The following is a 26164-nucleotide window of genomic DNA, read 5'->3' on the forward strand; positions in this document are numbered from 1 at the left end:
CCTGTTACAGAGACACATCTGCAACACATCCAACCATCTACCTCACCGTGGTCTGAATTTTAATGAAGTGTGTATGTGTAAACCAAAAGAGGAGGTGCAAACACTCATAACCACTGTCTGAAGATCCATCACACTTAGTTGTTTACACTGCAAGCCTTTCTAAATCTCCATAATAGATCTTTGTTGTGGTTTGAGGTGGGATAGTGAGGTCAGCTGTTAATTGGCTGCTGGTAATTACAGATGCATCTTAAGCTTGCTGATACTGTCCATGGGGCTTTGGAGACTTGCAACTAATGCACCGCAGAGATTACAACAATGTACAGAAAATTACACAACTCTCATTCATTCATACTGAAACAGCAATTAAAACTCCTCATTTTAAGTCTAAAATGGTTCTTCACCCTGTCGTGGAGCCATTGTAGGCATCACATGTTAGGTATATAATGTATTTAGTGGCTTAAATTATATTTAGGTTGAGCGGGGTACATCGTTTTTTTCCAAATTTAAGATCAGATCACCCTGTTTCTTCCCCTACGCCTCTTCATTTAAATGTTCAAGCTTGTCATTCCCTTAACTCTTCCATCCTTTGCCAGTAGCCATAAGGGTGTTTTCTCCCTCTATGGGGCTGCTTCCAGGGAAAAGGGAGGCAGCGCAGGGACAATAGCAGCCACCCAATTAAAGCTCTGTTGGCTTCACAATTCCTCAAGGTATTGCCATGTGACAGTTTAATTAACCAAGCCCCTTATCTTAATTTAGCAGGATCAAAAAGTAACAAACTGAGGTTATCAGAGAAAAACACTCCCATTTGCCATCCTCACATACTCACCAAGACACACACATTCTCTCTCTCCATCGTCGTCAGTATGAGAAAAGCTATAGTACAGTGCCACATGTGTAACAGAGATATTTGATGAAAAGCTAGCTTGTTTTGCCATCCACACATATATCACAAAGCGCTATTGATGGTGCAAATGCTTTAATGCATATTTAATACAGTCTTTTTATGCCGCCACAGTGTGTGCAAGTATTTCCCTGAGTGTATATATATGTGGCTGGGTTCAGACATGTCTTAGCTGGGTATGCATTAAGGTTGTTAGGTTTTTCTTTTGAAATTGAACTGGTGGCTCAGTGACTGCACGAGGCCAGGCACCATGCTACTTAAGCCAATCTCCCATGGAGCCCCGCCTGCTGTTCTGTCCTTCTTCTTTATTCATCCATCCATCCATCCATGAGCTCTTTCTTCTCATCATCTGATCAATTATCAACTTGTTGTCATGTTTCTTCCTTCCTTCACTGCAGCTCTGTTTCTTAGACTTTTATTCTTTCAGTCCACCTATTTGAATTTGTATTTCTTTCATACATTTAAGCCCTACTACTATTGCTCTATATACCCTTTCATATATCTAATTTTTCTTCTTTTCTGATCATCCGCATGCACTGTCATTGCATAAACCACATCTCTCTTTGTATTATATAGCATTTCCTCTTCTTCAGCTACTCCATTATCTACAGTATAGCACTGCGGGCAATTGATGAAAGGACATTACTACTAGTTATGGTAGTAACAGAGAAGAAGTCTTGATGCCTTGGACAGGCCAGGCCCATTTATCTCTCTGGTTCCTGATGCAGTGTAACATGGGGAAACAATGCCCCAGGGCACCACAAATATTTATTCACATCAGCCTAGGAAACAGCCTGGACAAAGGGGCCGTTAACTTGTATCTTACTGATTCGGTGGAAGTTGTGCTATTCACTGTCTAGGGACATTTTTACCAGGCATTTCATTTTCACATAATCAAAACTGAACAATTTCCCCAGTTTGTAACTGCCTGCCTGGAATTGATCAAACAATCTGTCACTTGGTGTTTTTGTAATTAATAATGTTGCTGCATCCAATATAGCATTACTGTGCACAATATAAGTCAAACCGTAGCATTGTGTGATCCAAACCTCAGCTGATTGTGGCTGTCTCACCAAATCCATACAAAAACATATTAAAATAACTGCACACTTACAGATGCCACTTTTCCGCTGGGTCTAGGTTTTTAAGCTGTACATTGTCAGTAGCAAAGTTGCCACTTGTACCAAGTGTTTGTGGAAAGCGAATGCTGTGCAGCTACTGAGTTGCACGGACTATGAAGTGTGCCAGCCAGTTTGCTAATTCAAAGTAACTGTTCTGGTACTGAAAGTTGCAGTAAAATGCACAGATAACAGAAACACACAAGACAAGAATTCATTAAGCAAGCAGTGAAATTACAAGTGAAATGCTTATGGTGAGATCAAAAAACAGTCATGTGAAAAAGATCTGTGCCACTCATGACTTCTCACAATATTGTTACCAGCCCGATAGAGAATTAACTCCTCAAATTGTGAGAACATGAGTGCATATACATCAATGCTGAAAAGTAAAAGTCTTGTCTCTCCATCTGTCTCTCCATCTGTCTCTTCATAATAAAGTGTAATGTTGTAGGTGCTTGATTTGATATCATATTTTTAGGTTAGAGGAAAGCTTGAAATAACCCTCAGCCCATTAAAAATACAAAACATGCCCAGCCTGTGAAGCCATGGAGAATACATGTTAAAATTCAGTATATAAATAAAATTAACAGAGCCATCTTTATTAAAACTAATCCTTAAACTGTTACATATCCGTAGTCTTTATGATGTTTCATTAATTTTATGACATGGACTTGGAGATTTGTTTCTTGTGGTCTGAAAGAAATTCAACACGAGACAAAAACTACTGATGGCAGCACTACATTGATTGCTACAATACTGACAGAAATCTACAGGACGATTCATTTTTTATACCATCAATCAACTAATCTTTTGCCTATAAAACATATTGTAAATAATGACAAATACAAATTAACCAAGTAATTTATTCTCATTTCAATTCAATGTATAATGATTGGAAGAAGATTAAAGCAAGCAGCTCTTTGCATTGTGCAACTTGCACAAGCAGTAACTGTTTGGTATTTTTACTTGCTAAACTGCTTGAACAATCATCAAATTTGAAACCAATGAAATTTTCAGGGCATGTACATCAGTGCTGAAAAAGATGAGAATGATAATGTATATGACAAACCTCAGCTGATTGTGGCTGTCTCACCAAATCCATACAAAAACATATTAAAATAACTGCACACTTACAGATGCCACTTTTCCGCTGGGTCTAGGTTTTTAAGCTGTACATTGTCAGTAGCAAAGTTGCCACTTGTACCAAGTGTTTGTGGAAAGCGAATGCTGTGCAGCTACTGAGTTGCACGGACTATGAAGTGTGCCAGCCAGTTTGCTAATTCAAAGTAACTGTTCTGGTACTGAAAGTTGCAGTAAAATGCACAGATAACAGAAACACACAAGACAAGAATTCATTAAGCAAGCAGTGAAATTACAAGTGAAATGCTTATGGTGAGATCAAAAAACAGTCATGTGAAAAAAAGATCTGTGCCACTCATGACTTCTCACAATATTGTTACCAGCCCGATAGAGAATTAACTCCTCAAATTGTGAGAACATGAGTGCATATACATCAATGCTGAAAAGTAAAAGTCTTGTCTCTCCATCTGTCTCTCCATCTGTCTCTTCATAATAAAGTGTAATGTTGTAGGTGCTTGATTTGATATCATATTTTTAGGTTAGAGGAAAGCTTGAAATAACCCTCAGCCCATTAAAAATACAAAACATGCCCAGCCTGTGAAGCCATGGAGAATACATGTTAAAATTCAGTATATAAATAAAATTAACAGAGCCATCTTTATTAAAACTAATCCTTAAACTGTTACATATCCGTAGTCTTTATGATGTTTCATTAATTTTATGACATGGACTTGGAGATTTGTTTCTTGTGGTCTGAAAGAAATTCAACACGAGACAAAAACTACTGATGGCAGCACTACATTGATTGCTACAATACTGACAGAAATCTACAGGACGATTCATTTTTTATACCATCAATCAACTAATCTTTTGCCTATAAAACATATTGTAAATAATGACAAATACAAATTAACCAAGTAATTTATTCTCATTTCAATTCAATGTATAATGATTGGAAGAAGATTAAAGCAAGCAGCTCTTTGCATTGTGCAACTTGCACAAGCAGTAACTGTTTGGTATTTTTACTTGCTAAACTGCTTGAACAATCATCAAATTTGAAACCAATGAAATTTTCAGGGCATGTACATCAGTGCTGAAAAAGATGAGAATGATAATGTATATGACTGAAAAATGATAGGTAAGATGTAAAAGAGGCTATTCAAAGCATACGTAAAAGAGTGTGATTAATGTATAGAATTACATCCGACACACACACACACTTACACTTACATACACATACGAATGCATCAATGACCGGCTGTCCATGGACAGAGGACAGATGGCCGCCGAGTGGCTCTGGTCCAGGAAGTGACGATGCTCTGTATCATTATAATCTGCTCTGTAGTATCCTCCCTACTGCTGTGCTGGACAACATGTTTCACCCACTGAGAGCAGATACTGGAACAGCTCTTCTGCTGCTCTGTCACACATACTCTTAGAGAGGTGCTGCGACAACAAACTAACTTATATTGTGAGTGCTTCTTGGTTTCACCCTTAGAAAGTTGAGGGGAGGGGGGGGGGTCATTTCATAGCCCACAACTCAGAATTTGACAATTTCTTCATGCAGCAAAGAAACGTATACAAAGACAGTGCAGAAGGTTCTAAAACACATCCACTCAGCCATTTACAAATCAGTGTCAGATTGCTCACAGGAGTTATTTCTGTCAGTCAGTCTGTATATCTAACTGACACACAGACATAAGCACAAGGATACAAAGCACTGGTTCTGATTTACCGTTCAGCCTGTTTGTTGTTTTCAGAAAAAGCTCACTTATTACCACCCATAAGCTGCAAAAACTGCAGCAACATCTCCACTCTCTGAATCCAGCACCAGAGCTTCTATCTTAAAATATATCAGCATCAAAAGTTCTGATAACAATCCTAATTGTGTGTGCTGTAACCACAAATTTAACTAAGCTTTTCAATTAGAGGTTAATGCCTGCAAAAAAACAAAAAGTAGGCTGCACTGCCATGGGGCTCAGCCACACAATGTTAATTAATTTCATTTATAGCACAGATGCCACATCTACAAGGTTGTTGTTCAAAGAGAACAACTGAGAGCAGAACATGTCTATCGTGATGATGGAGTTGATAAATAACACTGGTTTTCTCTTGTGTGTGTGGTAGAACAGGTTTTTTTTTTTTTTTGCTGTTCAGTGTGAAAACACACACTCTGGATGAAAGAGTAGGTTACTAGTGTGTTTACAGCAAGCAAGTCTGTGTGCATGTATAAACTGTAAACATGAAATATGCAAACTAATCAAACCGCCTAGCCTCACTTTGTGAGTTATATTACACACAAATGAGGCATTAAACAAATTCAAATTCATATTCATCTGCAGGTGAGGCTTCTGACAAGAACAATGACAAAAGCATCTCTGGCTAGACCTACAGTTCAGCATTAAAACGTGTGTTTAATACTGTGCATGCAAAATCTGTTTTCCAGAGAGATGAGTAAGACTGACAAAAAAATTAAAACAAGAAATAATAATTATATCACTGAGGTTTTACTGGACCTAACAGTGGATGAAACTTTAACAATATGGTTGAAGAGTGATTAACATTAAATCTCCATGACTCTGGACTAATCCTCATACTCAGTGCGCCTACATTTTTTAATGGGCCTTGAATAACATTTCCACAGCATTTAATGGCTTTGTGTGTTTTTTCAATGTCTAATATAAGTGAGCACAGATTAATACCCTATAATGTTCTCATTACAGAGTGAGAGAAGAGAGGGCTTGGCAGCCATAAGCATTTAGGGGCAGCAGCCCTTATTGGAAGGTGCAGGAGAAAAGCACTCTTTTTTTTTTAAGAGAAGAAGTCCAGTCATGCTATGATGAGAGGTTGTAATGGTGCTTAGAGAGAAATAAGACATATTTTTACTCATTGCTTCCATAAACATGCCATAATTATTCATTGCGGCTACGAGGGTGAAGAGATAATGTCAGAGATTTATAGCCCAAGTGGTAAGAGTCTGAGATATTCATCAGTCCTCTCCAACATTGTGGTGCCACAGTGCTTGAGATAGGCTTCACTGGCTGAATGAGGATCAGGGGGTGAGCCCCCATGCAGGCAGGCTGAGGTTTAGAGGTGGAAATCATACCCCACAGTCAGCCCAGCCCAATATCTCTCTCACACACACACACGCACACACAGCACAAGAGGAAGGACACAAGAATGGACATTACCCTTCTTGAACCACAATCACAACAATGGAATTTAATAAAACTTTGTGTATTAAAGAAAATAGACTAATCCCTTTAAATCTTCCATAATGAGAAAGAAGAAATCCTAAGACTGTGATATTTCCCCTCCCTTCACCCCACAAGATTTTAGGCTTTCCACAGGATTCCACTAGCTTAGCCGCAAATCGCCTCACTGCTGTGCGATACCGCCATATCCTCTAAGAATGGGGTGAACACATGATCTGGCACATGTGTATAGGCACACAAACACACACACACACACACACACACACACACACACACTCACTCACAAATCTTCTTTGACTTTGAGTGATGGATCCTGGAGAAGTCCAGATTGCTGATGGTTCTCATTTTCCACACCAGGAAAGTAGCTGGTGATGTTGCCATGAGTCAGGCTATGAGCCCAGCCAAGGGACAAGCCATGGAGATCCGAGAAGATGAGGAGCAGGAAAAGATGAAAGGCTAAGAGACAAATCCTCTCTGTCCAATGGCTCGCACAAACAGTAAGAAGAAACATGAGCATCTGGCTGCTGTTTTCAGATGTTGCTTGTTTTTCTAATCTACTCCCTAAGGCCATGCTACGGACTTTTAGATATATTCTTTACGGTTGATTAAAACACGACAGATACATAAAGAGAAGCTAAAATTATCCTAACTTTTAAATCAATGATTACTGATGAAAAGCGCTAACATGCAGTCAGTGAGATGGGAGCTCTGTAACACATCAAATCCTGCTCATGCTGCTAGAGTTCACTGGAATGACGCACGTACATGTCTCCACTGGAACAACGGGTGTAAACACATTCCGATGGCCCCAATTAATCATGTTTAAACAGACAGATGTGATAGCGTCACATGAAACCATGACTCCTCCATATGCTAGCTGTTTAGAATAATGTTTGTAAACTGACTAATTACAATGCTCTCAAATGAAGCTTCTCTCTCAGCAGATGTTTGTCCATTAACCTGCAGAACAATTACTTTAACATTGTGTGAAGAATCGCACATTAACAATGCCCTCATGAGAGTCCACCCTGACAGAGACTTCTAACAAGTTTATTGTGCTACCTTGCTAACAGGAGATGCTTGGAAAAATAATAAAGGTTTAGCTTTGAAAAACTAAGTTCTTGCTGTACTGATTTATGGAACAAGTGTAAGTGTAAACCAATGAGAAATGACTGTGCTATATTTGTTGTTGTCACCGATGATATGCACATTTACTAGGGTTATTTATGCAATATTGCAAAAAAGACCCTTGATCATATGGTCAAAGGGTATGAAAGGTATGAATATTATATATTATAATATCACATATACTGTTGTGAATATCACAGGTAATAAGGATCTATTAATGGTAATGAGAAATGGGAACTTGACCAGCACTTTTCAGACACTCATAACAGCAGTAACTGTTGTTGCTTTTTTAGTTTTCATCTGATGAATAAATGTCTAAAAGTCCGTTCCCTTGTCCACGAGATATGATTGAGTCACGTTCTAGCTGTGCCATGGCTCCATCACATCTCCACTTCGGATCCAATGCCCACTGGAAATGTTTCAGAAGAAGGGCATCTTCAAGCAGCCGGTATCTCAGCAGCCAGATTTTCTGTTGCTTTGTGCATTTGTTTTTGGGATTCAATTGTACTGTGTCTGAACTATGTGTTTCTGTCTGTCTCTTGCGTCAACTGAAATTGTACATTACAAACAATAATTTACCCCAAAAGGGAACCCACCTAAAAATGACAACAACGAAAGATATAAACTCATCCATCAGACTGTGATAAACCGTCATTGACACTTTTCAGTTGCATCCATCACTGAAGTGACTAAATATGAATAAATCTTTCATACACCAATAATAAAGTAAATTATCTTGGGCACATGGGTGCACACTTTTGCCTATAAAAGTTACAATTGGTCAGCCATAATACTTAACACTTGATATTTTATACAGTTTTGAGGGAATTATAAATATACATATATCCAAATTAAATATACATGGATTATTAATTGCAACCATAATTGTAATATATATTATATGTACTGGCCTTAGTCCACTATTTGTGGACAAAAATGACATACATGTCAATAATGAACTCATAACAGGCTGGTTGTGCTGCACTTTGAATACAAATTCAGAAGCATTCAAAAAACAGATGTAACACACATCTACCCAACCTCTGAAAAGCATGTCTGCATTTATCTGTGTATGAAATATGAATGATGTTGAATGGAATGCCCTTTTCCAACAGTCAGATAAAGGTTTATTGAAGGCCATAGTGAGCAGGATAGAGGTTGCCATGGCTACAAGTGTGAAAAGGGCATCTGATTTGACTTCTGACCAGACAATTAATCTTGGAATTGAATTTTTTTTTTCAATCAAAAGGTTCACTCACGATTCAAAATTAATTGCTGTGAATAAAAAGAAAAGAGGAAAGACTTAGATTGTAGGGACTTGAAACACTTTGGAAAAGTGCAGTAATGCTAGAGTCTTAAGATTAAGACTGCCACAAGGGAAGATGGGCGAATACTTAAGATGGATTAAATTCTGAATATTTAGTTTGTTTGGTCTCAGTGTGAAATGGTAGAGATAAGCTATTATTCAACAAAACAACATATAAAGACCTAATTTTCTCTTGATTTTACAGATGGATAATTTTCAAGTCATGCCTTCTTCTTGCCACAGTTTCATAATGGTACAATGAAAAATCCATTACATGAAATTGCTATTTAAAATATATATTGTTAGGCTGTCAATGCCAATGAACGATTAACTAGAAAACACTCAAGAGCTCTATTATGGCAGCAGCTCTACTATGGCCTACTACAACTAGTTATTTAAATAAAAAATATATTTTTTAATTTAAATAGTTTTAACTGAAATATTCATATAGAACCAGGGACTTCAGGGTTTTCTTTCTTTAAGCTTGTGAGATTGTGTAAAAAAGGACTCTGTAATGCAGACATATAGGATCCCAAAACATCACCGAAACATCATCAGTTCCTCCTTGGCCAACATCACCAATGTCACTCAAATCTGTTAGGTAGTTTTTAAGATATTCTGCTACCAAACAGAGAGATAAACAGATAACATGTTTTCGGAACATCTCTTCAACACATTTGATATATAAACTGTACATGCATCCATGTTCAGAGGACTCGCTGACATCCTCAGCACCAGAAATTACTGAACACCTACAGAGGAGACAAACATCATATAAATAAAGGGTTTGGTGAGTAACAATTAAATATACTGCCAACATCATCATTTATTTGCATACAGTATATATGTCTATATGTGCATTTACATCATTTTTTGGGTGTGTATGTGCCAAGAGTTTGCGTGTGGGAGAGCAATTGACAAAGCATGACATTTCCCTTATTTAAGCTATTCACAAGCTGAGGGATGATGTGGGGGTGGGGATTTCTATCACCTTCTACAAATAACAGGGAAAAGTCAATTTCATCGCCTTTTACTGCGCTGTCATAGGAACACATCTCATGCGGTCTCTCCTCACTGTATCCACGCTGTCCTCGTATCACATTCTCTGTTCCACTCATGCCTCCCTTTTAAAACAAGGCGGGAGGCAGTTTGATTATCACACTCCAATCACAGCTAATTAGGAAAGGTCAACTGGTAGAGTCAACCCGTGTCCGTCCACGCTCTTCCTCCTCCTCCTCCATCATCCCTCTCTCTCTCCATTTCCTCAGACAGCCCTATCAGTGGGTAACATCTCCCTACACCACTGCCGCCTGTCTGTTCATGATAGCGACTATGGCAGTCATCTCCACAGAGGCGAGCGATGTGCTGCCAGCCACTTCGCCGGAGCCAGACAAGCCTGTATCAACGTCTGCTGCAGACGCGTTGGAGCATCAATTAATCGCTGTTTAAAACTGGAAAAAAATGCATTTGATATACTTAAGCTTAATTAATACATTGCTACTAATTTTGCAAGGCTAATTAATTAATTTGAGACTGGTCCCTGATGCGAAGATGTCCAGATTATGTTGTCTGAAAGGAAACCACGCTGAACTACAGAGACGATGAATTACAAGCATGGAAATAGGGAGTTGTATGTTTGCTCTACCAATGTCTATTACCAAAAATGAGCATAAATAGTGAAATGAGGGGAACAAAGTACATTAAGAAAGAAAAAAGGCTAAAGAAGGATGGCAAAATTAGTAACAAAAAGGAGAAAGACACAAAATTGTGTATACACTGCAGGCTACAACCTAGTGACTATAAAGGCTAAGAACTGAAACAGGGTTGGGGACTGATTGGGACTTGAACTACATGCTTTGTGCACTTGTAGTTCTGTTTATACTGAGCCAGTGAATGAGGCCGCAGTGTCCTGGCAGGCAAGCAGAGAGAGCTACAGAGAGTAATTGGGAGGGCTATGCTTAGAGAGAAACAGAGGACTTAAGATGGGATTGGTGGGGGGGGGGGGGTAAGAGAAAGACCTATGAAGTAGATGCTAAGTGCTGAGATGTGAAGAAAATAAGCCTGCAGGAAAACGACCCCAGGGACAGTGACCAATGACAAGCTCCCTTTTCCTTTTTTTCCATCTGATAATAGACCTACAAGAGCTTTATTTAAACCACAGATAGCAATTACCTGAATGTAGAGCAGAATATTACATCATATTTCCTTTAACAGCTCATGTCATGTTTCAGTTTCCTCTAATCACTTTTTCTTTTTACTAAGCCTCATTAATTAGCTATACAATTACTATAATAAATTACCTGTACATGAGTGGGTCTGTTTAAGACAAAGTAGCAGATGGGACTACTCTTGAGCTTACCAGGCACAAGGTGACCATCTTGTGATTCATCTTAAACAGCAGGAGGACATAAAACATAAAAACAGACCTTTCTAAGCAGATGACATTGTAATAGACACAAGATCCTACCATAATATTGCTGTCTCGTGAACGTATGAACTCAAAATAAGGTATCATTTGCTGCTTTGAGCATTTAACTGGTATCTTAATCTTAATAAAGATGCACTGGAACACAGCCAGAGTGGTGTTCACTACCCTTCACACCTCATCACTGCTCTTGCACAATGCCTTGGCCTCCTGCCCCTGCCCTCCCCCAAAGCTTAGCTAAGCTCACGTTATTGGCTAAACACAGCCAGCTGCAGCCAGTTAACTGTCTAATCTCACATCAATCAATTTCCCCAAACAAGGAGAAATGGAGAAGTGGAACAAAAGTCGTGGAGCAGGGGTGAAAACACAGCGGAGGGTGAGAATAAATGGGAGGGCAGCGATGAGTATGAAACAGGCAAAGGCAGGTTATAGCCTTTCACTGAGTTTCCAGCACCACCGGGCTTGAGTGTGTGTCTGTGTGTATGAGTGCGACAATCTCTTGTTCAAGACTGTCAAAAGGATACCGAACACTCAGAAAGGTGGATGGACAGGCTGTGGTTGGCACTATCAGGCAGTAGGAGTACACATCCACCAACAACGTTGTATTTGGACAGTTTTTACTGAACGACTACTGCTCAATAGACTCTTAGCTCCCTTTGTCATGTGTGTTTTGTGAGTATAAATGTGATTGTTTCAGTCCCTCATGGACAATTAAATGGGAACATTTTCAAAATGAGAAACATATGGAGCTTTTTAATTGGCCAATTTCTCTTGCTAACGTGTGTGGCTTTTTTTCATTCTAAAAACCAATGAAAAGGAAAAGAAATGCTATCTAGTCAGACATGCATATTGCAGCACAGAGTGTTGCACAAATTGTCATTGTCCTTCCGCAAGGAGTAAAACAGCCCTTCTGTTCCCTGGATTAATAGCACCATTACAGAGGATCCATGTTTAGTATACAGCACTGTACTTCTGGATCCAGTCAGTGAGATACATACTTCTTGGTGTAGAGACTTTAGTGAATTTGTATTTCTGTGGGAATATCTGTTTTGCCAAGCAGATAATGGCCAACACCGAGGTACATGACTGGTTGAAGCTGCAGTGAGATATTTACCATATCTCCTGTCCCATTACTTCTCTCTATACCTATGTATAATCTTGGCTTTCTTGCCTCCCTTGACCCTGCACTAATCATGCGAGGTGGCTGGGTGAGGAGGACTGCAACAACTTATATCTGGGGAGTTATTGTTCTACACATGTCATGTGTAATCTGCCCGACCCACAGCGCTTAGAATAATTATTCATATTTAATCACCACACTACGAAGCTACATCGCCTGCCGCTCACTAAGTCATTTTCCATGTTCCATTATCAAAGTTTCAGAGACGGGTGCTCAGGGAAGGGGGACTAAATAGAGAGGCTGAAGTAGTTGGGCTTATAAAAACATAATGGGCTTGTCTGCTTTGATAAACTGAGGACGTGTATAGAATGCACACTCACTCACACCCTAAAATACACACATAGACATACACACCACACACACATTGAATGAGAAAAGTGCAAAGAACAAAGTAGGGGAGGATAAAGTGGCCAAGTATAAGTTCAGATTGTGAGTGGTGAGGCAAGTTAGGAGCTCAATCGTTAATACAAATAACTGCGGCACAGAAAACGGATTGATAGTCATTTGGTTCAAGTGTGTGTGGCTTGCGTGGCATCTTTCATTTCTCACACAATCAAATTTGCCAATGAGGGCTCACCTTGCTCCAAAGGTGGTGGTTTCACGCCTGTAGCCTTCAACTTGAGGGCTTCTTTTGCAGACATATCGCAGCAGGAGCCTTTGTTGGTGTCCTGGTCGCTGTCAGCCTGGTCGCTGTCACCATGACCACTGTCTCTGAGGCTTGCTCGCTCTGGGTCTTTGAATGTCGAACTACTAGACAAATAAACAAAAAAAGAATATGAACATTAGTACAGAGTGTATGGCAAAGAAATCGTCAAGCCTTTTTATTTTTTTTTATCCTCAGTGGAAGTTTAGAGACAGAATGAAACATTGATGAGCACCCCTGAATGCTTAAACAAAACAGGAAGAATTATAATAATTGGATTTAGGATTTTATAAAATGCTTCTAAAAATACTGCATCAGCAATACTGTCTGCAAAAGGAGACTAAAGATGAAACAAAAAGTGGACCTTGTGTGATCATAGTTTATGTGTTGTAGAGAATACTGTTAGTGACCACTTTTAAACCTAATTAAATGTACATGCCCTTCCTCTCCCTGCTATGACCCAGTACAATTAATTGTCAGTTTAGTTACTGTTGGTATAGTACTGTGTTGGGACTATTGGAGGAAAGAAAAGAAAGGTCTGAGATGTAATGACGGTTATAGATCCCAACTCTTACCTTTGAACAAACTGTTGTCTGCTACCCATATAATTAGGCTCAGTGGGGAAATTGTCCGTCTGTGGAGAAGAGAGAGAGAAAAAGAAAAGTATATAGTGGGCTCTACAGAAATAAGTCCTTCTGTGAAACAAGATCTCCTAGTGACATATGATTAATTATACAGAAACAAATAAGAGGATAGAGTAGGGGCAAATAAAATACTGGGGATGTGAGCTCTAAATTGTTTAGGTTTGAGTATTTCATTAACCACATAAAGGTGGCTAATTAGCCATTCAAGAGTAAACCGCAGAGCTGAACATCAAATCTGTCAGACATAATAATCAATAACTGCTAGGACAATAGTCTTGATTAGCATAGAAAACTTTGCAGTTACTATGTTGAAGTGTCAGCTAAACATCTCGTAACCAAATTACAGCACTATTTGTACAGAAATTAAAATGAGAGTTTCTTTAACAACATTTCTGTGAGAAACTGTTCACTCTCTGAGCCTCAATACTTTTTTTTTCTTCCAGAAATTGAGGAATTGTTTGTGAAGAACTGTGGCTCGTATGTGTTGAACCGTCTGTTGTTTATTTGATATGGGGCTACCTGATCATACACAGGGGGCTTCATGCTATGTGGATCGATAGAAAAAACACACATACACTTGTGTGCACACATCTACACGCAAAGACACACTAACACAGTAAAGTCTTACATATACAGTCACACAAACAAACAGTATGGCATGTATAACAAAATACAGTAGTACAAAGCAATACTGGTACAAACTCTATACTGCCCAAACAATCCGCACTGTATGCAGCAGTGCATTAAAGACTGGATCAATCACATTGGCACTGGAAAGTACTCTGTCTCTCTCCCAGTCTGTCTCTCTCTCATGTTATTATATCAATTATATCAAAGTACCGTATATGAGGGTTTGCAGGTCAATTGAGATAAAAGGTCACAAAGATCCCAGTTTCTTACAAAAGTACCTACCAACCTTACTAATAATGAAAACAACTAACTAAGCAATCAGATTCACTGTAAGTCACGAAGAACACAAGAAGACAGAAACTAATGTGTTTATATTTTGATGACAGGAATATCTCAAAGTCCCTGTTGGGTAGACATAGGAAGGGTTGAAACAAATGCCTTCAAGAGAAATAGCTTTCATACTGTTGCAGGGGTATTCATCAGAGTAACACAAATAATTACCCTATGTAGTGCACAACTCTCTGTCTTGATAGCAGTAAAATGTCATGTTTAGTGAGTAATGTCTGCCTTGTGCCAGGCTTTTTCACATGCACAGCTTGACTCACAGTCGATAGAGTATTTCAATGTCATCCGTGCTCTGCGGTGGCTCAGTATGAAAAAGGGTGTGTGAAGGTCAGACAGGCCACCTCAGTACTTTGACCTTCCATGCTTTTGCCAACACCTTTATCTCTACCTAAACACTCTATTCCACCTCAGCCTTCGCCAAGATTAAAAGAAAACACCCACAGAATAGATCAAAGGCTGGAATCTGACCACGGAGTAAGAGAAGAATTAATGTTTGAAATCGTTTGGCATTGAAATGATAACAGCCTGAGTTTTTCAAAAAGGGTAGATAGAAGTCTTTATATTGATGTACCTCTTCTGTACTTTTATGACCAGGGAATCGTCCTTGGACATACTTTTCAATCAACTCAGCTCTGTTGGCACTGAATCTGATCAGGATGAAAGGATATTAACAGAAAAAAGGGTTTTTCTTAATTGTTATAGGGTTTAATTTGCTTCCTGCACCTGTGCACATCAAATAGCTAAGTGATATTCTTGTGTACAGATTTTTTTTCTACGTTAAAATAGACTAAAAAAGTTCATCTTTTGTCACCCACTGTAGTGTTTACCATTGATGAAATAAACTTGAAATGGCAATGGTCTACTGTACTTCAGTATAAAAGAAATACACCACTGAATCCCATAGCAAGTTATTCATGATTGTAGCTTTTCTTATCAAAAAGAAAAAAAAAATGTGTGTGTCGCACTTTAAGTAGTATGTGCTCTATGCCCCCACCCTCCAAGCCAATAAAAAGCACATTACGCCACTTCATAGAAGCCTCTTTCCTGCCAATTAGAGTCCAGGCTGATCTTAAGCCTCCATCTCTTCCTGTCCATCTATACTGCCCAGCCCTTCCACTTCAATGGGCCACTTTCCAATTTATAGATCGATAACAGCCAGTATAGGCTGCTTTGTACTTGGCCAGTCAGAGCCCACAATGAATACAAGATCATTTGAGGGGTGAATGATATATACTGGATAGATGTCCAGTAGTTTTATTATCATTATTAGACACTGTATTATACAGTACATGAATTCATCTAGCATCGCAAATATCATTGAGTATTTTATGTTGCATGCTTGCCCTTCTTGCATTCAAATTTTCCCTTGTGGGGCTTCTTGAAATGAACTGAACTAAACTGAACTAAAGTGAACTGAATTGAACTGACCCAAACTGCAGCATATGTATATTTGACCTTCAAGGTTTCAAAATCTGACTTACTTATTGACCAAAAATATGATTCTTTGACCTTAAAGGCTCAAAGAAGCACTGAATTTATTCAATACTAAATGAATCCAGCAGCTCTGGGTCAATGCACTTTATGAAAATATCAGCAGAGGTTAGTTTCATTGATAGGGTGGATGAGAATTACAAAAGCATGTTGTTGAATTGTTCTGAATGATGTGTTGTATCTAATCCATGCAGCAAGGCCACAAAGGTCATGGAGATACTGAGTACAGTGAGGATGAGTAAGTGTAAAAAGCTGCACTCTATTCTGTATTCCCATTGAGACCCTAAGACTGACCGAGCAGACTGCAGGCCGATTGAGACAAATGGGACGAGTATATTGGAGTGCTATTCTACTCTCAGGCCTTGTTGCATTTCTGGGCTATATATATATATATATATATATATATATATATATATATATATATATATATATATATATATATATATATATATATATATATATATATATATATATATATATATATATATATATATATATATATATATATATATATATATATGTGTGTGTGTGTGGTAGGGGTGGTGAAAGAGGACAAGTTGCAGCTTCTCTTTCACACATCATTGGACAGGTCTCTTTTATTCACCGAAACAAAAGTACACCCCCTCCCTCTACCTACCCTGCTAGGTATGATACATGCATTTGTCCTTTATGGTCTTCCAACAACACACATAGTATTCACTTTGTGTGTATGCGTGTGAGTGAATGTGTTTCTTCATGTCAGAGGGTGTAAGCGGTTCCAAATCCACCATTACTTTGTCAGTAAGCCAGAAATATCAGGACTGCAGTTTTTAATTTGATAAACTATGCCTCTGTTGTGTGTGTGTGTGTGACATTACCACCAAGGGAACTCTAGTTTATTCCTCTTGGAAAACTGTCAAAGTAGCTTAGCAACAGCCAAATGGGAAGAGTGGGTAAAGGACAAAACAGAGAGAAACTAGGCTTAGAGGAAAGAAAACACTGGTGAAAGGGGGATGCAGCAAAAGCGGGAAATAAAAGATAAAAACAGAAAATGGAGCGCAAAACGGTAAAGTGAGAGGATGATAAAAGAAGTAAGGGAAAACAGGGCGGAGAAACTAGACAATAATTAGACTGCATTGATTACCTAGTGGCTGAGGAGCAATTGTAAGTGATCAAATCTAATTAGCTGGTCCTATACATCTTCCTGGAGAGACCAGACCAATCAATCAATGGGTTTAAGTGAACTTAAAGCCATCACAGTCTACTGCCCGCTAAATATCTTCCACTATCTTCCAAATAACTTACAAGAGGTCCGGTTCAAATGACTTTCAGACAAGTAAGGAAATGCCACTGATGCCGGTAAATGGAGACTAGATAGATTTCAACCACAGTAAGGTCTTATCAGTCCAGATGGACACCTTGCAAATGATTTTGGACAATACTTAATCATAAACAAGACTTTGAAAGAAGATTGAAAGAACATTGTAGGCTAGTTATGCAGGCTGATAATATGCAGTCATAGTATTTTATAATGCCTTCACCATATTCATATTAGGAGTGGTTTCTCTGTGGAAAAAAAACACATTCATTTTTGTAATTTTGATGATGCACTGCACATGGACTTATCTCATCTATCTTACATGGACTGTTGTGTCTTCCACCAAAAATAATAATAAAAAAAATGCCATTAGCCTCAATTAGTCTTTGATTTATTTAGGGGATAACATTTTTTATTTTTTATTTGTACCACATAATTTGTACACTATCTGCCAATTATTCTGCAAAGAAAGATGTGGTAAAACAGGTAGAAAGAGTGCAACCTGTGCACCAATTCTTCCAACAAGTGCTTTTGAAGTATGTCCACCTAAGAATAACAAACTAAAAAGAAAAATGAGGTCCGTAATATTCTACTGCTGGTTGTAGTTGTACCACATGTCAGCAACACTCAAACAAAATCTCTTGTATAATTCCAATGTGAGCTATGATGTAGAAAAAGGTACAAAATAGTACTTAAACTGGCACCTCCCAAGTGTGAACCAGTGCAGTTGTGACGTGAGGCACAGCTGAAATCAAGCATGCATGCTCAGCAAACCTCTGGATAAAGTTAGGAAAAAGACTAAAAAAGGTTTCTTTTTGCAGTGCAGAGAAACACCAGTAAGGGTGACACCCAGTCTGTTGGGTTATTCATCTGAACCACACAGCTTTTACTCTACTCCTTTAGTTCTGCTAGTTTCAGCTGGAGATCTTACAGTCTATCCCTTTTTTTTCTTTTTTTACATTTTGACAGCAGGATTTATGGCCCACGAGCCAATGTTTAGTGTTACTGTTTTTTTTTTTATGAATTAAAAGAAATTCTGTGTTTAGTTCCCAGCTATATCGAAAACTTACTCAACCCTGACCCAAAAACCATGGTACATATTCAACTGTGAATTTTGTGTAGAGTTACAGCCCTCATTATCCGAATATGTTGAGATGCAGACTGCATCATCTCCTGTTGCTTGGTATCTATGAGGTATAAAGTCCAGTTTCAGTCTTTACTGACTTCATATATATATTCTTTTTGCTGGTCAGACCACAACAGAAGATAAATATGCCCTTATAGCAGAGTTTTTTGGAGAATGATTTACTACAGTGACCCACCTGCATAAACCGTGTTGATTTTCTTCTATACCACAATGTTTGTCACAGGATGACAGGTTACCAAAACTGTCACATGAGTGAGTGAGCTCCATGTGACTTGTGTTTAAAGCTCTGGGATTGTTTGATATAAGGCAGTGGAAACCTTAAATGGACTTGATACATGTACAATAATGCATCCTTTGCTGGGATTATGAAAAGGTTTCAGGTTTTTTTATGCAGAGCTGACATTGAACATTATGTGCCATGGAATATTTCAGAAATGTCTGCAGGAAAGAAAGGATATACCTCAGTAAAGCAAGAGAACATGCTGGAAAATTAGTGCCAGTATAACGATAACATATTACTACAGACTGTATCAGAAAATATCGATTATTTGTCCCACCCCTTGTGATCAGTCATTTAAAGTATCTCCTACTGACAGTCGCTCCTCTCTTCCCCATCTCTAATTGTACTGAACTCGACTTCAGTACCACAAATCTAACACAACTCAAGCTGAATAAAGTCGCCCACATTTGCATGTGTTAGAGTTGCCACTGCCTTGAAATATTGCGACTGTGTTTTTTATAGAACTACTATGGGGATTTTTGTAAAATTGCTGGTTTATTATGAGGCTGGTGACTCAGGCAGCTGTAATCTAACTCAATAGTCTCATCTTGTTAATCATGGTTTGCCATAATTCATAACATAACTGCATTTCTTTTTAGTTTGTTGTGTCCGTGTTCATTTGGTGGGGAACATGGATTTTTTCCTTCATTAAATAGGGCTAAGTAGCACTTAGGAGCCTTTTATATACAGTTGCATAAGACACAATATTTATAATTAATATGCAACCACTCACATTGATTGCTTATTATTTTGATTGGCCATACAGCATCATTAGAAATGCCTATTAGGAGCTTAGTGGAAAGCATCATGTCGTCTTATTGGCACAACTTTTCATCATCCTCAGTCTCAACAAAACCACTTTATATAGTGAGAAAACGGCTTGCAAATCAAAGAGTTGACTCGTTATTCTAACCACACACTGAGAAGGGGACTGAAATCATCGATAGGTGAGAAGCAAAAAGTAGAGACAGAAAAGAAGAGGTGCAGAGGAAGAGCTGAAGTGGTCGTGCTTGCCTCTCTTCATCAAGAGAAACGGACAAAAAAACAAAAAAAACTACTTCAAAGCTGATTTTCTTCAACCTGTGCGGTTACTGCTACTTTATTATTCCTTTTGAGGAAGAGCCCAAACAAGCATAGATATAATTTTCTCTTCTGTCTACAAAATGACTACTTTGGTCACATTTCTAAGGTCGTTTCCTAATGTACAAGAGGGATAGCTGCACTTGCCTTTAAGAGTAACAGCTATGAAAGAGTCCATCAGTGTTCTTTTTTAGAGCACATTCTTTGTAATAATGTTTGTCATTTAATTTTGGAGACTAAATTACTTTTAAAGAGCATGAAAAGAAAACTCTAAGGGATCAACAGAACCTGAGTCTGAGAGATGGTCAACAAAGCGTTGTTAAACTCTAATCTTAAGCCTGTCATTATCATCTTGAGAATCAACTCATGTAGAAAATAATAAAATGCAAACCTCCTGATAGAGTGCATATCCTTGAACTTGTTTTTCTCTCTCTCCTGTACCATTACAGGTACTGGAGATCTTACAGTCTAGCCTATTTTGTGATGCATGAAAAATCAAATGATGGGCTAAACTAAATCCTGCATAAACAAAGTGGCTCAGAAGGCTTGTCTTAATAGGCATATAGTAATACAGAATAATCTGTTTACCACAAATTACAAAAAATATATAATTATCTGTTTTTAACTCCTCTCCATGTAATTGATTTATTAATGGGTTGATTAAGCTATTATTGAATGAATCATCCTTATCTAACTAAAAAGGACAACATTACCCATAAACTGTTATGATGTTGACCAACATCCCCTCGGGCAAAGATTACAATAAGCTGCCACATTTGAAACACACAACTGAGGCTCTATACTATGGCAAACTGTCAACATCTTTTTTTTCGCTAAATGGAAATAAATAAAACCAATTTGACTGTGACCCATTTTACAATGCACCTGTAGCTTGAAATCAAATAAATTGAATTTAGGAGTATTTCAGTCAAGGAACCTACAAAGAATTTAAGAATCATTGTTTTTCAATTTTACTAAGATCTTCAAAAATAACCAGATTCTTTTGGAAGGCAGCTTGATTTAAGCACATTTTCACCCGGATGGAGAGAGAATGCAGATTATCTACTGGTTATAAGCTACAATCCTCCAAACTAATTAAAAAATAATATTTTTTCACTAAGTTTGAGACACCAAGTGGTTAGATGTTTGTTTCAAGGCAGTTTTTTTATTTGCAACAAGTAGTAGGGATGTAGACTTGTGGTCTCACGTGCTTCCTTTGCCAATCTCCACCAGGACTAAGTGCATTTTTTCAATCCAAAATATGCATCATAAATTATTCTTAGACCTTTTTTTATGACAAGAATACATCATTTTCACTGGCGAAAGACAGTGGCACACATGTATATTTAATGACATAAACATACATGAATTAACTTGTGTTATTCCTGAGCCATTATTATGAGGTGCAGTCGGACCTGTGTACAGTGCAATATAATGAGGCAGTCTGTTCAGGCGTTGGCATTCAACACTACACCAGACAAAAAAAATCATTAAATAGGACCTGGACATGAAATAAAAAAAAACATGTTAAATCACAGTCCACTAGACAAAAAGAGTCTGACTGGAAGAGGTTGTGACCTCATCACTATTTTCCAAAGAAACAGTTTTTTGGTCTTCAGTTGAAAAGGGTAAGAAGCACTCTTCATTATAATCTTACTCAAGAATTACAGGCCCTGTTATATTTGCAATTATCTTCTGCAATATTACTTCCGTAAGTCTGCAGTTCCTATCCGCATTATCTTTTATAAATACAACAACACTGTCAACAATTCAGAAGCCAATTCAGTCTCAGCTGCCATCTCTGAAGCCAGCTCAGAGGAATCTTTTCTACTCTGAAAAGGAGGGGCAACACAACACAGCGCGTTTGTACTCCTAACAACACAATCCACATCTGTGGCAGTTGAGCCCCAGGAGTAAATGATAAATGTAGCTTTTGGCATGGATATGTATTCCAACACACAAAAACCCCTAACACAGCAGTTTGCCAGCTCTCCTAAAATAGCATTGTTGGGACCGATCCTATGATTATTGATATGTAAACTTTGGGAAAAACGTGGAGTGGGAGACAGAGTTCTTTACTTGATGTTAAATTATTTATATACCGTTGAAACTGTGAGGAAAGCAGTAAAAAAAAAAAAGAAAGGGTGCAGTATGTGATTATGGTGTGTAAGCTACTAATCATTCAGTACTTGCTCATCAATAGTTACAACAGTTCTGCCGTTAACTGAAGCCTTGAGTCAGCACTGACCTTGCTTCACCCTCATTAATCCAAAACCAACTCAGCCCTAAAATCCAAAGCTGTTACAGACCTAACAGGCCTATCATACATTTTACATGCACTTGTTCGCTTTCTGTCCGAGAGTTAGTTGAGAAGATTGATATTGCTCTCATCTCTGTACACTAAATATGAACCTCATGGTGACGGCAAGACTCCAGGAAATCACTGCATCTGGCCAAGAGACCATTTGACACACAACCTCCTGTAAAACCACAACATGTTGTTTTTACATGTTGTGGATAAACAAACAAGATATACCAAATTAATAGGGATCTTTAGAGGTGCTGTTAGGTGGATTTTGCACACGTTTACTACACTTTCAAACTGATATTAAGTACTTATCCAGTATTTGTATCAAATTTGACTAAAGAAACAAGCATTTTATAATTTAGTATTGAACAAACCATCCACAAAATGTGATCTAGTTTGCGGGTTAACAAGACAGAAGTTGAGAGCTCGTGAACAAAAGCATTAAAGAACAAAATTATTCCATTTGAATTGATGGGGGAAGAGCTGCTTCGTGGATGAAAGGATTTTAGATATTTCCCAAAAGCCCAGAACCAAGGCCAGACGCAGATAAATAAACACACAAACACAGACACAAAATGCATGTACACATATGTCTAATATCAATACATGCACAAGTGCACACACACACACACCTGGGTTCTCCTCCTCTGTCTCTCTATGCACACACATACACACATATGCACACACAGCAGATGGACTATGTTTAGTTTCCCTTCAAGGTGACCTATCTACTGTATATGTATCGGGTCAGAGGTATCGGAGCAAAGGAGGGGCCGGGAAAAGGAGGAGTGGAAGACAGGAAGGATACTGTCCATACACCTGGGTAAAAACTGACAGGATAGGCTTTAGGGTAATGCTCTGTTGTCAAAGTGTTGGACGCCAGTTCCTCTCAGTCTCTTTTAAGTGCATCTATGGTGCATTAAGAATCTGTCAGACCAGCTTTAGCATTAATCAGCTAGCCCACAGAAGAAACAATCACATAATCTCAAGCTCTAAACCCTGCTGACCTTCTCTTCAAATGCACAGATAAACTCCCCTTGAAACCTCAGTCATTTAAAGACACACACAGGCCCGAGCTCCAGCGCTAGTAATTTCTTCCTCCCTGCTCTCCCTCCCCTGTAGTCTATCTGATTGGTTCCTCCCACAGCATCACCCATGTCTCTCCACCTGGGAGTACATTGACTCAGCATGTCAACGTGACCTCAACGAGGATGCAATTGTGACATTGTGAGTGGGGAGAGGGGCTGTTTTACCCCATCAATCTGGAAATAGGAGAGGAGAGGAGGAAAGATGGGAGGAAAAGAGAGGAGAAGGGCAGAATACACAAGTTCCATTCATCATCTCAGCAGAGATGAGAGTGTATAAATAGCAAGATCTGTTCAGAGGTATCATTGAGCCAATGCTTCCATCGTGGTACTTCATTTATTAAGACTGTGCGCAGATCAATACAGCAGACATATACACTCTGTACTGTTGACAAGATAATCTCATCATTATGAATTTGGCTTGGGTCGTCAGTAACATGAGCAATTGCAACGCTTATCTGAGATGACAAGAGCAGAGAGAAAGAAAGGGAATCCGAAAAAGAAAAGAGTCAGAGCAAGATCGCGGGGAAGCAAGGAAGAGAGAGAGTGAGCACTAGTTCTCTTGTTTTTTTTACTAAGCAATGCTCAGAGTGATAGATAATGAAATACAGTATTTCAGTACCAAACAGAGCAAAAATCAATAAGAAACGGAGCAAACCAGCAATTGATCTGAATGCTAAAGGCCCCACAAAGATTTCTCTCTAAGACATAAGCCCAGTGAGGGGCCAATTGAGTACATCTTTGTAGTACAATAGAAAAAGATGAGACCGGCCAAATATACCATTTTCAATATGCCATTAGCACTCAGCATCGCCACTGCTACCCTGAAGAGCAGACACAGTCAAACGTTTGATGACAAATCTTGTGTGCCCACCACTTATTGCCTAAACAAAAACCCCACTAACATTTGAGAGGGCCGACTCATTCGCCTCTGTTGCCACAAACACATAACAGCCACTGAAAAACACAGTGGCTGTCAATTTCCTTCAGAGACACACAGGGCTTTAGACATGGGAGTCAGATTTCAAACTGTGGGACAGTGGGATCTCTCCTATTAGAGTGTCGGCCCTTCTCAAACACACACACAAACATACACTGGCAGGATTACACTGTTTAGAAAAATACTCCTCAAACTGCAAAGCAAATTTTCGTTTCTGTATTGGGTTACTGTACTGTATGAGGGAGAAGAAGTCTACAGTGGCTTGTTTTGACATGTAGCTAAGTGACATTAAAGCAAATGAGATAGTGTTCATGGTAATCAATTAATCACATTACTGATGAAGCTGAAGAAGTGCTGAACTGTAGAAGACAAGGACAAGGAGACAGAGATTCAGGGAGAAAGGGATAAATCATTTCTCTTTTACTAATGAGATAGAAGGTGAAAACAGATTCACATAACTCATTCTTTTAGCTGCATGTTGTTTCTACAGCACATGCCTAGGGGGCACAGTGAAGGAAGATGTGGCAGAAATAAAAGCTCTCTCAGGTTGGACTGTTGCCAAGACACAGCAGAGTGAGTTCCACTTTGTTTGACTTTGAAAGTGTTTGATTTACAGCAAGGAGACCCAGCTGCTGGCAGTTCAAAGAATACATCGCCATGCCATGTACACCTATGTAGCCCTCTGTGTGCTGTGCATCTCAGTGCACATTACTGTGAGGTCACTCCTATCTATCCCCATCTATTGCTGCAGCTCCAGCACCCTGCTGCTCCCCCAGGAGGGATCTAAGAGCCCTCAGGGGGCAGGCGACCCCTACAGGGAAGCCCATTCCAATCTGAGGGAACCAGCAAGACCGGTGCTTCAGAGCACAGCTGGTGGTAGCACAGGTGTGTGTGTGCATGTGCATGTCCATACACACACACAGACACAAAGAAAGACACATGGCAGCTGAATCTTAGATTCCTCCACTGTGAAGGTTATGTTTTGTTCTGTTGTTTTTGTGACCTCTGTTGATGCTAGGTTGGCTCCTTGTGCCTGAGCTGTTTGAGCACAATGCTAGCAGCACCAAGGTAAATGTTTTAAAATCTACTGGGGGCATGCACAGATTTTTTTGTCACAATTGTCTTTTTCATATTTCACATTAAAAAGAAAACACATTACAGCAAAATGATTATCAGGTACAGCACAGATCCATATGGTGTAGGCGTACACTTGCAAAGCAACAGAAATATGGGCAACTCGCAGTACAAGCAGGGTCAGAAAACAAAACACACTGTCACACAAGAACTTCCATAAAAAAGTAATTACTAAGTCTGATAGGACTTGATCTAAAACCACTTAAAATGCCAGTCTACCTATGTAAGGTAAACCAAGCTAAACAATGGCAATTGATACTCAACAATATGACATGACAATATGACATGATATTTTGAAGCTCTGGTGACAGTGAATTAGGCAGAGGAGTCCTAATCATCCACTTCCCCTCTATCAGAAACATACTCATGCACACCCAAATCCACAATAACTCGAGAGTGAATTTCCACTGACGATCCACAGTCTTATTATCGTGCGGCTGCTTCCTATTGAACCAAGCAAATTGGTTTAATGTGTCCGGTCAATCTGGCTATCACGGACGTCAACTTGTGTTCTCATATCCTGTCTTTCTCTACACTTGAAAAAAAAAATCCTTTGTTGCCCTGCATTGCCAGGTTGGGAGGTCTATTAAAATAATGTAATTATGCAGCACAGATAAGTGTTGTGGCCACATAAATGCACAACAGCTGGCTGAAAGGATTTCTATGGGATGACCAATAAGACCAATATGCTGTATACATACATAATTGTCTTCAGTCACCTACCTACCTATCTATCTAATTATATGTCTACAGTTTGACTCTACTGGATTTAGTTATAAGTTACAGG

At 38.8% G+C, this 26164-nt stretch overlaps 1 protein-coding gene across 7 annotated transcripts in view; it reads right to left on the reverse strand.

Moving 5' to 3' along the window:
- Positions 1-26164, reverse strand: part of pcdh17 (protocadherin 17) — a 60820-nt gene that overhangs the window by 25637 nt on the left and 9019 nt on the right. For 3 of the 7 annotated variants that reach the window (XM_044195628.1, XM_044195612.1, XM_044195638.1), the window contains exons 3-4: positions 13572-13630; positions 12931-13103 (exon numbers count right to left, since the gene is read on the reverse strand). In XM_044195628.1, the coding sequence (XP_044051563.1) occupies positions 12931-13103; positions 13572-13630 (232 nt within the window). Of the gene's footprint in view, positions 1-9572; positions 9873-9952; positions 10200-12930; positions 13104-13571; positions 13631-26164 lie in introns of those variants that run through there. The other 4 variants (XM_044195632.1, XM_044195621.1, XM_044195645.1 and 1 more) reach the window with 3 other exon arrangements.

The sequence above is a fragment of the Siniperca chuatsi genome, linkage group LG1, assembly GCF_020085105.1.
Source record: "Siniperca chuatsi isolate FFG_IHB_CAS linkage group LG1, ASM2008510v1, whole genome shotgun sequence".
NCBI lineage: Eukaryota > Metazoa > Chordata > Actinopteri > Centrarchiformes > Sinipercidae > Siniperca > Siniperca chuatsi.